The sequence below is a fragment of the Vipera ursinii genome (assembly GCF_947247035.1).
Source record: "Vipera ursinii genome assembly, chromosome: 4".
Lineage (NCBI taxonomy): Eukaryota > Metazoa > Chordata > Lepidosauria > Squamata > Viperidae > Vipera > Vipera ursinii.
Window position 1 is genome coordinate 66,672,476 of NC_139514.1, and position 14,299 is coordinate 66,686,774.

At 42.1% G+C, this 14,299-nt stretch overlaps 1 protein-coding gene across 1 annotated transcript in view; it reads left to right on the forward strand.

The window, feature by feature from the left end:
- The first annotated feature begins 8,316 nt into the window (after window positions 1-8,316).
- The window catches only part of MAP3K15 (mitogen-activated protein kinase kinase kinase 15), an 89,981-nt gene continuing 83,998 nt past the window's right edge, over window positions 8,317-14,299 (forward strand). Inside the window, exon 1 of the mRNA XM_083362918.1 lies at window positions 8,317-8,835. Within this exon, the coding sequence (XP_083219044.1) occupies window positions 8,466-8,835 (370 nt within the window). The 5' untranslated portion in view covers window positions 8,317-8,465. The remainder of the gene's footprint in view (window positions 8,836-14,299) is intronic.

The window sequence follows — 14,299 nt, forward strand, 5'->3', positions numbered from 1 at the left end:
TAGTCACAAAAACCTCTGCTCCATGCAGGAGGAACTGGCATGGGTAGGGTGGAAATTATACATCTCAGCCAGCCAGAGACTAAAGACGATGCAAATCTGCCACAATTCAAAGATGGCAGAACACTTTAGATTCGTAAAAACCCTACATCTACTAAGGAGACAATTTTGGTGGCCTGCTATCAAAAAAGATGTGGTGAGTTATGTGACCAGCTGCCCCACCTGTGCAGCACCAAAAAAAAGGCAAGGAAAAATGCCTGGTCTTTTGCAGCCGGTTGCAAACCCTTCAGCACCTCGGAGAGAGATTTCTACAGACTTCAGCGCAAAATAGCCCAGAAGTGTGAGAAACACCATTATTTGGGTGGTGACTGACCTGTTTTCTAAACAGGTCCTTTTCATTCCTTGTCAGAAGATCCCAACAGCTAAGGTTGTAGCAAAACTGTTCCTCCACCATGTCTACAGCCTGCACAACATATAATCAGACAGAGGGGTCCAGTTCACTACCATGTTCTGGAGGGCTTTTTTGGACATTTTGGGTATGGACCAGGGCCTGAGTTCTAGTTATCATCCTCAAATGAACAAACTCAGTACTGGAACAGTATCTGCGATGCTTTATCAACTATCAGCAAGATAACTGGACTGACCTCTTGCCATTTGCTGAAGTGGCGTACAATAATGCTGTTCATTCTAGCACTAGGATGACTCCTTTCCAAGTATCCATGAGACAAGTATTCAACTCCAACCCCGAATTACACAATAACAAACTCACCATCCCGTCCCTTAAGGAATGGATTAAACAGCTGCAAAATACCTGGCTGGTGGTCAAGAAAGCATTAGACAAGGCCAGAGCAGCTTATAAGACTCAGGCAGACAAAAAGAGAGTGAAACCTAAACCATTCCAAATAGGGAACCGAGTATACTTGTTTACTAGGTTCCTGTAGTCCCTACAACCATCAAAGAAACTAGGACCAAAACCTGTAGGACCATTCCCAATCATACGCATCATAAGCCCAGTCACAGTAGAACTGGAACTCCCCAAGACCCTAAGGCAAATCCACCCTGTATTCCACTGTAGCCTGTTAAAATCTGAAATTACCTTGCCTTTACAGCCAGCAGCTCCCTCCACACCACTGCCCATCATGGTACAAGATGAACAACACTTTGAGATTAAAGAGATCTTAGATTCTCACAAACACCATTGTTGTTAGTTGCGAAGTTGTGTCCGACCCATCGCGACCCCATGGACAATGTTCCTCCAGGCCTTCCTGTCCTCTACCATCTTCTGGAGTCCATTTAGGCTCACGCCTACTGCTTCAGTGACTCTATCCAGCCACCACATTCTCTGTGTCCCCTTCTCTTGCCTTCAACCTTTCCCAGCATTAGGCTCTTCTCCAGTGAGTCCTTCCTTCTCATTAGGTGGCCAAAGTATTTGAGTTTCAACTTCAGGATCTGGCCTTCTAAAGTGCAGTCAGGGTTCATCTCCTCTAGGACTGACCAGTTTGATCGCCTTGCAGTCCAAGGGACTCGCAGGAGTCTTCTCCAGCAACATAGTTCAAAGGCTTCAATTCTCTGGCGCTCAGCCTTTCTTATGGTTGAACTTTCACAGCCGTACATTGCATCTGGGAAGACCATAGCCTTGACTATATGCACTTTTGTTGACAGGGTGATGTTTCTGCTTTTTAGTGTGCTGTCTAGGTTTCGCATGGCTTTCCTCCCCAGGAGCAAGCGTCTTTTAATTTCCTGGTTGCAATCCCCATCTGCGGTGATCTTGGAGCCCAAGAAAATAAAATCTATCACTACCTCCATTTCTTCCCGATCTATTTGCCAGGAATTGAGAGGGCTGGATGCCATGATCTTGGTTTTCTTAATGTTTGGTTTCAACCCAACTTTTGCACTCTCCTTTTTCACTCGCAACAAGAGGCTCTTTAGTTCCTCTTCACTTTCTGCCATTAGAGTGGTATCATCTGCATATCTTAGGTTGTTGATATTTCTTCCGGCAATCTTAATTCCAACTTTTGATTCATCTAGCCCTGCCTTTCTCATGATGTGCTCTGCATATAAGTTAAATAGGCAGGGCGACAGTATACAGCCTTGCCAGACTCCTTTCCTAATTTTGAACCAGGCAGTAGTTCCTCTTCACTTTCTGCCATTAGAGTGGTATCATCTGCATATCTTAGGTTGTTGATATTTCTCCCGGCAATCTTATTTCCAACTTTTGATTCACCTAGCCCTGCCTTTCTCATGATGTGCTCTGCATATAAGTTAAACAGGCAGGGTGACAGTATACAGCCTTGCCGGACTCCTTTCCCAATTTTGAACCAGTCAGTGGTTCCATATCCAGTTCTCACTGTTGCTTCTTGACCCGCATATAGGTTTCTCAAGAGACAAATAAGATGGTCTGGTACTCCCATCACTTTAAGAACTTGCTACAGTTTGTTGTGATCCACACAATCAAATGTTTTAGCATAGTCAATGAAGCAGAAGTAGATGTTTTTCTGGAACTCCATAGCTTTCTCCATGATCCAGAGTATGTTGGCAATTTGATCTCTAGTTCCTCTGCCTCTTTGAAATCTTGCCTGTACTTTTGGTAGTTCTCAATCCACATACTGCTGGAGTCTAGCTTGTAGGATTTTAAGCATAACTTTACTAGCATGAGAAATGAGTACAATGGTGCGATAGTTTGAACATTCTTTGGCACTGCCTTTCTTTGGAATTGGAATGTAAACTGATCGTTTCCAATCCTGTGGCCACTGTTGAGTTTTCCAAATTTGCTGGCAAATTGAGTGTAACACTTTTACTGCATTGTCTTTTAAGATTTTGAATAGCTCAGCTGGAGTACTGTCACCTCCACTAGCTTTGTTGTTGCTCAGCTTTCCTAAGGCCCAGGGCTTTTTTTCTCATACAACGCTCAGAACGGAGTTCCGGCACCTTTTTTGGATGGAACCTTATAGGGTAGGCAAGGCAGGTTGTATGACATGTGTGAGTTCCGCCACTTTTTTCTTTTACAAAAAAAGCACTGCTAAGGCCCATTTCACTTCACATTCTAGGATGTCTGGCTCGAGATCAGTGACCACCTCATCATGGTTATCTGGGATGTTAAGCTCGTTCTTGTATTGTTCTTCTGTGTAATTTTTCCACCTCTTCTTAATCTCTTCTGCCTGTTAGGTCCTTGCCATTTTGGTCCTTTATCATGCCCATTTTTGCATGAAACGTTCATCTCTCCAATTTTCTTGAAGAGATCTCTGGTCCTCCCTATTCTATTGTTTTCTTCTATTTCTTTGCACTGTTCATTTAAGAAGGCATTCTTATCTCTTCTAGCTATTCTCTGGAATTCTGCATTCAATTGGGTGTATCTTTCTTTTTCTCCCTTGCCTTTCACTTCTCTTCTTTCCTCAGCTATTTGCAAAGCTTCCTCAGACAGCCATTTTGCTTTCTTGCATTTCTTTTTCTTTGGGATGGTTTTAGCTGCTACTTTCTTGTACAATGTTGCAAACCTCTGTCCATAGTTCTTCAGGCACTCTATCAGATCTAATTCCTTAAATCTATTTGTCACTTCTACTGTATATTCGTCAGGGATATGATTTAGTTCATACCTGAGTGGCCTAGTGCTTTTTCCTACTTTGTTCAGTTTAAGCCTAAATTTTGCAATGAGAAGCTCATGGTCTGAGCCACAGTCAGCTCCTGGTCTTGTTTTTACTGACTTTATAGAGCTTCTCCATCTTTGGCTGCAGAACACATAGTCAATCTGATTTCTGTGTTGACCGTCTGGTGATGTCCATGTGTAGACCCATCTCTTGGGTTGTTGGAAAAGAGTGTTTGCTATGACCATCATATTGTCTTGACAAAATTCTATCAGCCCGTGCCCTGCTTCATTTTGTACGCCAAGGCCAAACTTGCCTGTTATTCCAGTTATCTTTTGGCTTCCTACTTTAGCATTCCAATCCCCCATGATGATAAGGACATCATTTTTGGGTGTTAGTTCTATAAGGTGCTGTAGGGCTTCATAGAACCGGTCAATTTAATCCTCTTCATCATCGGTGGTTGGGGCACAGACTTGGACTACTGTGATATTGAATGGTTTGCCTTGGATTCGAACTGAGATCATTCTGTCATTTTGGGGATTGTATCCCAGTATTGCTTTTCCTACTCTTTTATTGACTATGAAGGCTACTCCATTTCTTCTGAGGGATTCTTGCCTGCAGTAGCATACTTGATGGTTATCTGAATTATATTTACCCATTCCTGTCCATTTTAGTTCGCTGATTCCTAAGATGTCGATGTTCAATCTTGTCATCTCTTGTTTGACCACGTCCAGCTTGCCTTCATTCATGGATCTTACATTCCAGGTTCCTATGGAGAAAAAATCTTTACAGCATTAGACTTTCCTTTCACCACCAAATACATCCACAGCTGAGCATCCTTTCGGCTTTGGCCCAGTCGCTTCATTCTTTCTGGCACTACTAGTACTAGCCCTCTGCTCTTCCCTAGTAGTATATTGGACACTTTCCAACCTGAGGGGTTCATCTTCCAGTATCATACAGTATCTTTTTTCCTTTTGGTACTGTCCATGGGGTTTTCATGGCAAAGATACTGGAATGGGTTGCCATTTCCTTCTCCAGTGGATCACGTTTTGTCAGAACTCTCTGCTATGACCTGTCCGTCTTGGGTGGCCCTGCACGGCATAGCTCATAGGTTCACTGAATTATGCAAGCCCCTTTGCCACGACAAGGCAGTAATCCATGAAGGGGCACAAACACCATAGAGCAACCCAATACTTAGTAGCCTGGAAAGACCTCCCAACATCTCAGAATGGGTTCACAAAAAACATGTTAAGAGCCCACAGGTTACTCAAACATTTTCATTCTCATTACCCAGAAAAGCCTGATTGACATGTGAATTCTCTTTTCTCTTCTCTCTCCCATTTTATTATTTTATATGTTCTCCAGGAGGACTTCTTTTAGGGGGAAGCATGTCAGATCACATCCAATTCATATTTTCGGGGTGCTGCTGATGGGAATTGGGAGGTTTCACTCTGTTGGGTGGGGGCTCATGGATGTATTTCCTTTACTTTGTTCTCTCCATGTTTGTGTATCTCTTTGGGTGTGAAAAGGGGGAGGAATATGCCAGGGCCATGTGCCTTATCTCCGCTCTGTTGTAAAGATGATGCAATGTCTGGGAACTGTCCCTTACCACTCCAGTTCCCATAACTTTGCATCTGTGGATTGGCTAGAGACAAACTGCACAGTTGAGCACTGGGGAGAGGTTTGAGAAGGAAAGTTTTAATGTAATATTTTGTGCGGGAATTCTTTAGATCTTGTCTTGCCTTCCTGCTTTCATTGTCTCTTAATAAAAGTTCCTCTTAAAACAATGCCAGTTTCAAGAGTTCTGCTTTCTTGGGAGAACTAGCTGAGACAGGACCTTACACTAATCAAGGAGAGAAGCAACCTAGAACTAAGAAGAAGTTTCCTGACAGTTAGAACCATTTATCAGTGGAACAACTTGTCTCCAGAAGTTGTGAATGCTCCAACACTGGAAGTTTTAAAAAAGAGATTGGGCAACCATTTATCTAAAATGGTATAGGGCAGGGGTCAACCGGTCCACACAAACAAGCAAAGCCCCATCTGCAAGATGTAGGCTGCACACAAAACCACACACCCTCTGGTCCGTGGAAAAAACTCCATGTAACCGGTCCCTGGTGCCCAAAAGGTTGGGGACCTCTGGAATAGGGTTGGATTGGCAGGCTGCCAAAGTCCCTTCCAACTATACTATTCTATTCTATTCTATTCTATTCTATTCTATTCTATTCTATTCTATTCTATTCTGTTCTATTCATTCCACATATTTACAGATGGAAAGTATTGTGCAGTGACATTATATTTTCAAGTGTTTAAAAGAAATTGTCATTTCAGACCTGTGATTAAACATAATTCTGGAAGCTTTTTTCTTTGGACTAAATTGTGTACAGAAGATAGAAATTAGCAGTTAATGTTAGTTCCATATATTCTTACTTTTATTTCTTGTATTTCATATTTAAATTGTTATATGATAGAAGAAAACTTTACAATGAATAGTTTTATCACACACAAATATTATTTTTAGTTTCTCTAGCTTATCTTCCACTTTTATTGTAACTTTGAGATAACTCAAAAAATTATTCTGCAATCTCAGTGTAATATGTACCTAAGCAAATATGTCCAATTACATTTGGACATGCAGTGACTAAGTGAAGATACCAATGAAATAGTTGAAGTGTAGTGTATGAATGGAGATGAGAGATGGAGAATTGCTTCAGAGATCAACAGGGATTTGAGCCAAGAAAGATGGTGGTTGCTGGCAAAAGAAATATGATGCAAGGATGATCTCAGATTAAAAATCTCAAGTCACCCTTTATTTCAGTTTAGCATACAGGTTGATTGAGCATTGGGAGCTTTGGTTATGGCTGCTGCCATATTGTTATAAAAAAACCCTCACCTGTGATTTGACTCTAGATGAAAGACGGGGTTTTTTTAATCATTGAGACCTGTATGGTTTGGAGGGGTGCTTTCTCCTCTTGGAAATGGCTTGTTGGGATTTCTGGCATCAACAATGTGTTCATGGCAGAGGACAGTGGGAAAGTGTCACTTGGGAGATATTGGTGAGTGAAGTTATTGATGCACAGATAATATCAAGCCCTGTGATGCTGTCAAATTCAGGAAACAAGAATCACTTGGATTTCTGGAAAGATCTAGACCGTAAGGTAACAATTCTGAAAATCTGTTGAATCAATTCTCCAAATCAATCTAGCATAATTAAGGCAGAATCTTGAGTCCAAATCTCCTTAATATACTTGCTCTACTCTGCTGAGTTGCCTTTTTTCTAAGTTTCCTGTTTCCTTCCCAATAGTCTCAATGCCTGCTAGATATTTCATCACAGACAACCAGATGTGAGGCCTTGTTTCTGCAATTGGGCTGTAGGAACAAGCTGTCACTATTGTACCAACTTTCTTGTTGAAAAAACAGCATCCATCCTGAGCTGCTACCACCTTATTATAATGGACTTCCCTAAGTTTATGCTGCTGGGGCAAATTAATTTGCCTTCTTTGGAGGAATAGCTAGCAGCCCTTGAGTTCACAGCCACCAGAATAGCCATGAACATAATGCGTCAAGACAGGAGAGACACTGGATCTCTGATAAACGAGAGACAGAATATAAAAATCTCTGTCCACAGTATTATCCTACCTCATAAGGGGAGGTAAATGTAGAGCATGGACGGCAATTCGCCATGTCATGGACTGATTGAGATAGAAGTAGCAAGACTTTTAATTTAGAAAAAATTATGTCACTTTTGGTCAAATAAACCAGATCTGCTACTTTTCTTTTTGGGAAAGGATGCAGTATTTTTAAAGTTGGCTTTCACATAATTTTAGCTAGCAAACCATACGGCTTCATCTCCAAACCTAACAGATCCAATTAAATATTTAATATTATAACCAGTGCAACAATCTACTCTTTTATCACAGTGAGATTAAAGCAAAAACAAAGAATTGGAAAAAAAACGTGCTTATACCTCCCTTAATAGATTCCAAATGTTAAATAAACTGTGTTGAATGTTCTGTAAAGTACCATTAAAATAATGTTTTATATTTAATATTCACATTTATATCTGAAGCTCTAATGGAAGCTAATGGATGTATTAAAGAGAATTTGCATAAGATTTTCTTAGCTGCCTTTGAAAAGTATTTCTCATAGTTCTATAAAATACAGTTGTTACTCTAGTTACAGTTGATTATGGTTTGGGGATGCATTTTTGAATTTTTCTGAATAGGGCCAAAAAATCAGGAATCGGGGCCCCAACGGAGTTAAATTACTTTGTCTTTGCAGAGTCATCTTTTTGCAGCTCCAGTTTGTATCCGAAACCTACTGCAACTTCCTATTTTGAAATTACCGGTTTTAGTAGTCAGCCAGTTTGAAAGCAAAGAGTTCCCCTAATCAAATCTATTTTTTTAAAAAAAATAATTAATGACCGTATTATACACTATTTCATCGCGAGGGGCACCCCTCTAGCCATTCCAGTGTACAGACCCTAGAATAACTGAAACGGGCCTAACGAAAACAACTTTTTATGACGCTAAAAGGTTGAGAACAACGTACTGCACAGAATGTGTGGGAAAGGCAGGCGTTCCTCCTAGATCCTAGGAGGAGCCAAAGCGACTTTGCGCTCTCCACACACACCCCCATCTTAACTCCGGCCGTACTCCGCCTCTTTTAAACCCCTCAAACTCAGCCGGGCATCAATCAACCGCCGGCGCCTGTCACTGTTCGTATGAGAGAGGCTGAACGGAGGAGGGCGAGACAGGTGCTGCCGCCGGAAAAGTTGCTTCTTGCCTGGCTCGGCCGCCCCACTCGCTTGGCGCCCTGCAGCCTGAGAAGAGAACTCGAGGCAGACAGGCGGGCGCGCGGGGTTCGCCATCCCGCCTTGCGCCCTGATCCATGGAGTACCGGCTACCGAGACCCATGGAAAACCACGTGAGCAGCAGCGAGCAGCCGGGACTTAGCGGGGACGCCGAGCAGATCAGCCCTCCGAGCGGCACCGAACCACTTGCGGCTTCCGAAGGGACCCCGGGGATCGTTGGTGGCGGCGAGGCGAGCAACGGCCCCCTCATGCGCCCGCGATCGCTCCGAGCTGTCTATGTGGTCAACGAGAATCCGAAAGGAAGCTCCGGGACGCGGAGTCCCGAAGCTGGGGCGTTGCTGTGCTTGGTGCGAGCTTGTGAGGCCGCCGGAGCTCAGCTGATCACCGTCAACTTCGGAGAGCTGGACTTCGGCGAAACGGCCGTGCTGGACGTCTTCTATGACGCGGGTGAGTAGCTGGCGACGGGGAGAGGAGAAAGGCGTCCCGGGTACAGCTTCCAGACGCCCCAAGGGCGTTCCGGCTCCACGCCTTGCCTAGCCGCGCGTCTTTCTGTCTATGACAGGGGTCGGCAACCTTGGCTCTTTTATGACTCGCGGACTTCAACTCCCAGAATTCCCGAGCCAGCTATGCTGGCTCGGGAATTCTGGGAGTTGAAGTCCGCGAGTCATAAAAGAGCCAAGGTTGCCGACCCCTGGTCTATGATAACAGGCACGTCGGTCGGACTTGACTCTTATCTTAGACTCGGAGGTGGGACGAGCTACCATAGGAAGCAGCAAATCGCGTTTCCGAGTCTGCTGACCGCCACGAAATAAGGCAACTGCGGACAGAATTTTTTTTCCCCCTGGGATTAATTTACAGTACTTTTAGCCCTGATCAGTAATCCAGAGATTACCTAATCATTTATGAACCACAGATTGACCTAAGCGTGGAGTTGTGTCAAGAGTAATAGCTCCGGAGAAAAACAAACGTGCAAGGTGTAGCTTTTCTCAACATTAAATATCTGTAAATAAAAGTCCATTCCCCCCTCCCCCCCTTCCGCGCGCACAATTATTGCATGTAAGTGTGGGAAGAATCCAGAGAAAGAAATATTTTGGGAAATATTAAAAAAGCAGAATATATTTCCCCAAATGCAGAATATATTTCCCCGAATGATTTTAAAGGCAGAAACCAACCCCACAGCCCCAAGTCTCTCTGCCCCAAACAGAAACCAGGTCTGCAGAAATGCAGATGTGATAATGTTGTCAGAAAGATTGGAGTCAGGAAGCTGGGATTAGAAAGATAAAGATCCCTAGAATCAAGAATCCCTCACACCAAAAAAATCCAACAGTCATCAGCCACAGCCTCAGGGAAGCAGGATAGGATTAACCCACCACCATCAGAATACCAGAAAGGCACTCTCATACTCAGGTCAAAGTTCATGCCACAGGAACAACTCCAAACAAAAGCCTAAGAAAGTATAAAAACCCACTCCCTACTACATGTAGCAGTCAACGTGTTGTTTATTGCCGGCTTGGACTGGACCCTGATGGAAGATTTTTCCTTCAACATAAGGTTAATTTGCCATTCTGCACAGCAACACATACACCCGCCCCACCAACAAATACTAAACCTACTGATTTTTTGATGCCTTTGAGGAGTCCTCAAGGGTTTTTCAGCCTAGATCACAGGTCTGCATCCCGCGGCTCTGGAGCCACATGCGGCTCTTTCAGCCATCTCCTGCGGCTCCCAGTCTTCTGCCATGTGCTGTCCAAAAAAAAAAAGTGGGACTAAAAAAGTTCAACCAATCAATTCAAATATGCAGGGTAGGTGCATATCTCGCCTTGGCTCCACTCTTCAGTCAAACCCTGTTCTGCACATGTGTGCATGTACGCACATGCGCACACATTTTTTTGCGGCTCCCAGTTTTTCCTTTTGTGAGGGAACCGGTTCTGAGTGGCTCTTTCACTGTTTCAGGTTGCTGACCCCTGGCCTAGATCTTGGTTTCTAAAATAAAAGCATTCTCTAGCCATGGTTCTCAGTTTGCAGTTCTCTCAGCCATAAGCAAATCACATGGGCTACTTTGTCCTTAGTTTACATTATCTCTGAACTGCCTATTTAGGGACTCACTAGAAAGTAAGCTAGTAGGTAATAATGCGATCTTTAGAATTCCCAGAAGTGTGCTACTTGCAATAGAGTTGGAGTGTTGGTACCCTGGGCATGTGCATAGTTACCTTACCATGGTCCTAACATTTTTTTTTACAAAGTCAAACTAAGGAGCTAAAGAAGAATGTCTGTTCTCTGATTACCCCTTTCTGCTTTAAATGCCTTCTCTGAAGGCAGCTTGATAGTAGTGAAGAAGGCAGCTATTATATATTGGCCTGGGTTAGAAGGCATGTGAACTTGAAGAATATTTGGGAATACCTGTGCCAAGCCGTAAGAGTAGTTATCTATGATTGTTCAACACACAATGCCAGAAATAAGCACACTACATAATTTGCAATATTGTATGTGAATCTTGCTCAAAGGAAGAAAGGGAATTGGCTTTATATGGAGGGGAAAAATAAGTTTTGTTTGAGTTGAGCTGAATTCCTGGTGATTTCATGGACCAATTGATGGAGTTTTCTTGTCATCAGTACAGAAGGACTTTTCTGTTACCTTTGAAGATGTTTTCTGATTTCCCAGTCTAGTTTACATATCTGGTATTCTGTCAAAGAATTTATTAAATCTGTCTTTGTTTAGTTTTGGAGGCCAGACAAGGTCAATAATGGGAAAGGCAGGTTCTAATCCCATCTCAGATAGCCATTTGGTTCTTAATAACATGCTACTTGATTTGTGTAATGACAGCTAAAATGCAGTGTGTAATTGGAATCACTTCATATTTCTAAGTATGTAGCAAAAGAACACGTTACATTATCCAAAATAATGCAAGTCTACATATATATCACAGTATTCCCTTTTGGGTCAGCAAAGTGTAAGAAATAAAAAAAGAAAGTATGAGAAAAGAATGTTGAAAGAAAAATCTTCATCAGGGTCCAGTCCAAGCTGGGAATAAATAACGTGGAGACAGCTTTAGAAAGAAGGTTGTAGTTCAGACATGTCAAACACAAGGCCCGGGGGCCGGATCCAGCCCGCAAAGTGGTTTCATGTGGCCCGCGAAGCCATCCTGGAAAGAGTGAGGGAATGGCCCCCACTGCCTTGGCCCTGGCCCAGAGACCCTCCTTCTGCCAGGGACCCTCAGATCTGTCCCACTCCTGCCCAGGCCCCCATAGGCACCCTTGATGCGAACGATGTAGAGCTGGCCACGCCCACCCAGTAGGCCATACGCACTCTAGCCATGCCCACCCAGTAGGCCACGCCCACCCTGGCCACACCCACCCGGCCCCCTGAGGGCAACCGCCATGCTGATGCGGCCCTCAATGAAATTGAGTTTGACACCCCTGTTGTAGTTTATTGAAGAGGAGAGCCAGATAGAAAGAGGGCTCTGAAAAAACAACTGACCACATGGAGCAGAGTGGTGGGCTTTTATACCTTCTGGGGCTCGTGAAGTTGTTTCCTGTTCCTATTTATTATTTATTTATTTATTTATTTGAGGCTTTTTATTTCCTTTGTCATGTACTTTGACCTGAGTCTGTGCCCTTTTGGTATTGGTGGGTTAATGTCTTCTGTCCTTAGAATTTGGGTGGGGATATGTAGATTTTAGGTGTCTGTTTTCCTAATTTCTAGCTTCCTGGCTCCAACCTTCCTGAATGGATTATTGAATTTGCATTTCTAAAAACTGGTTTCTGCAGTGGGCTGATTTCTGGGGGCTGGTTTCTGTCTTTTTTAAAAGATCTTCTCCCATTATTCCTTTGGGGAAATATATTCTGCCTTTTTAATATTTCCCCAAATATTTCTTTCTCTGGATTCTTCCTACAATAATAATGAAATTTGATTTATTCTAGAACCATTAACTGCATCTTTCAATCTCTGCAAATCTTCCTTAATTCTACTGTTGAAAGAAAAATCTTCATCAGGGTCCAGTCCAAGCCAGGAATAAAGAAAATGGAGACTGCTTTAGAAAGAAGGTTATAGTTTATAGAAGAGCAGAGCCAGACAGAAATGTGTCTCTGGGAAAGCTGACCACACGTAGCTGGGAGTGGTGGGTTTTTATAACTTCTTGGGCTTTGTGTTTGAGGTTGTTTTCTTTTCCTGTGGCATGAACTTTGACCTGAGCTTTTGAGCATGTCCTTTTGGTAATCTGATGGTGGTGGGTTAATCCTATTATGTCCTAAATGTCATGTTTTTAGCATTTGGTTGGGGGATATAGATTTTAGTGGTCTTTGTCTTTCTAATATCATCAGCTCCAAGCTTCATTCTTCCTGAATGAATCACCAAATCTGCATTTCTACAGAGCTGGTCTCTACCTGGGGCTATTAAGAAAACTGGATCTGCTTTTCTCCCATTAACATCCTTTGGAGAAATATAATATTCTGCCTTTTAATATTCCCTAAGTATTTCTTTCTCTGGAAGGGGTGCTGTTTTTCCACACTACCATGTCCACTTTTCATATAGTCTGTTTTGTTATTTAAATTTCATATCTCTGTTTTGAACATATCTGCTTAATGAAAAAATATATTTCTCAGTCTCCCTTTCTTTCTCAAGCCAATTTACTTTTCCTTCATATATTTGTTTTGGAATTGGCTTATCTGTAATTGGTTTTCACCAATTCATCCTGCTGACTTTAACCTGTGAAAAGACACTCCTTTATATAATTGGAAAAGTTATGTCAGCTACTTGATTTTGTCATTTCACTGAGAAAGGAACTATGCCATAAAATATTTTTATACTTGAACTCTTGCGCTGTATACATACAGCACTAACAAATATACAGATGGAGCTCAGCTTGAAGAATTAGAAATCCACACTTATAAAACTGTTGTAATATACCTTGAGATAAAAGCTTTAAATTGTAAAATGGAGATTGACAAAAGCATAGAGAAAGTCAATTGAAACAAACCATGGAAGACTACAATATGGTGAACCTCAGTAAAGCCAGAAAAACATTGATTTAATATATATGGTCTACTTATATGAGAACCACGGGAAAAACTTTGTTAGCTTTAAAATAGTAACTTTTCCTGATTTGGACTCATCAATTTTTCTGGGAATGCAGAATATTTTGTTGAAAAATAATGGAAAATTAATCGCCCATAATTAATGGGAGGGAGACTTCTACTCTTTCCCAACCCAATGAACAATAGAAGAAACTACGTAAAGGGCCTTTCTGTATGACAACTTTCAAAAGAAACAGACCAAATTCAGTATAGTGGAAGAAGCCAGCATAAGTTCAGACACAGACCAAATCAGGTTGGGTCTTGGAGTGGCTGTGGAAGTCCAGAAAATATCGCTCTGAATGTTAGGCAATGGCTTAAAATGTTGCTGACCTTGACCCAGGGTAGAGTTGCTATTAAGAAGGTGGAGGTGATTCCAGAAGCCAAATTCTATACATTTTCCCTAACTTGTTTCCTTCCAGTGTGAAAAAAGTACCTGGTCAGAGATAAATATCTTGGTTCTAGACAAAGTCAGTAGGTTTGTCTTATTTGATGCAGTAGGAATTCAGAATAGAGTTACTGTCTGAAATTGCATCTGTCTTCATACTGATATCATTACATTCTTGGAAAGAGTATGTGAGTATAATTTATTTCCTAGGGGAAATATATGAAAAATATTTGTCTGTTGTTGAGATGGGTGGAATAAATAAATTAAATAAGAATGATGCAAAAAGTGAAGAAAATCAAATAGATAATGGTAGCCTGGCTTATAGAATGTATTATATGACATCAAATGAAGATTGGCACGTAATTGTGCATGTTCAGAATAACAAGACATAAGTTAAACATACATTACAGGTAAAAGAAAGACTTCCTCCCCTTTCTGATTTTTGTAGGTGATA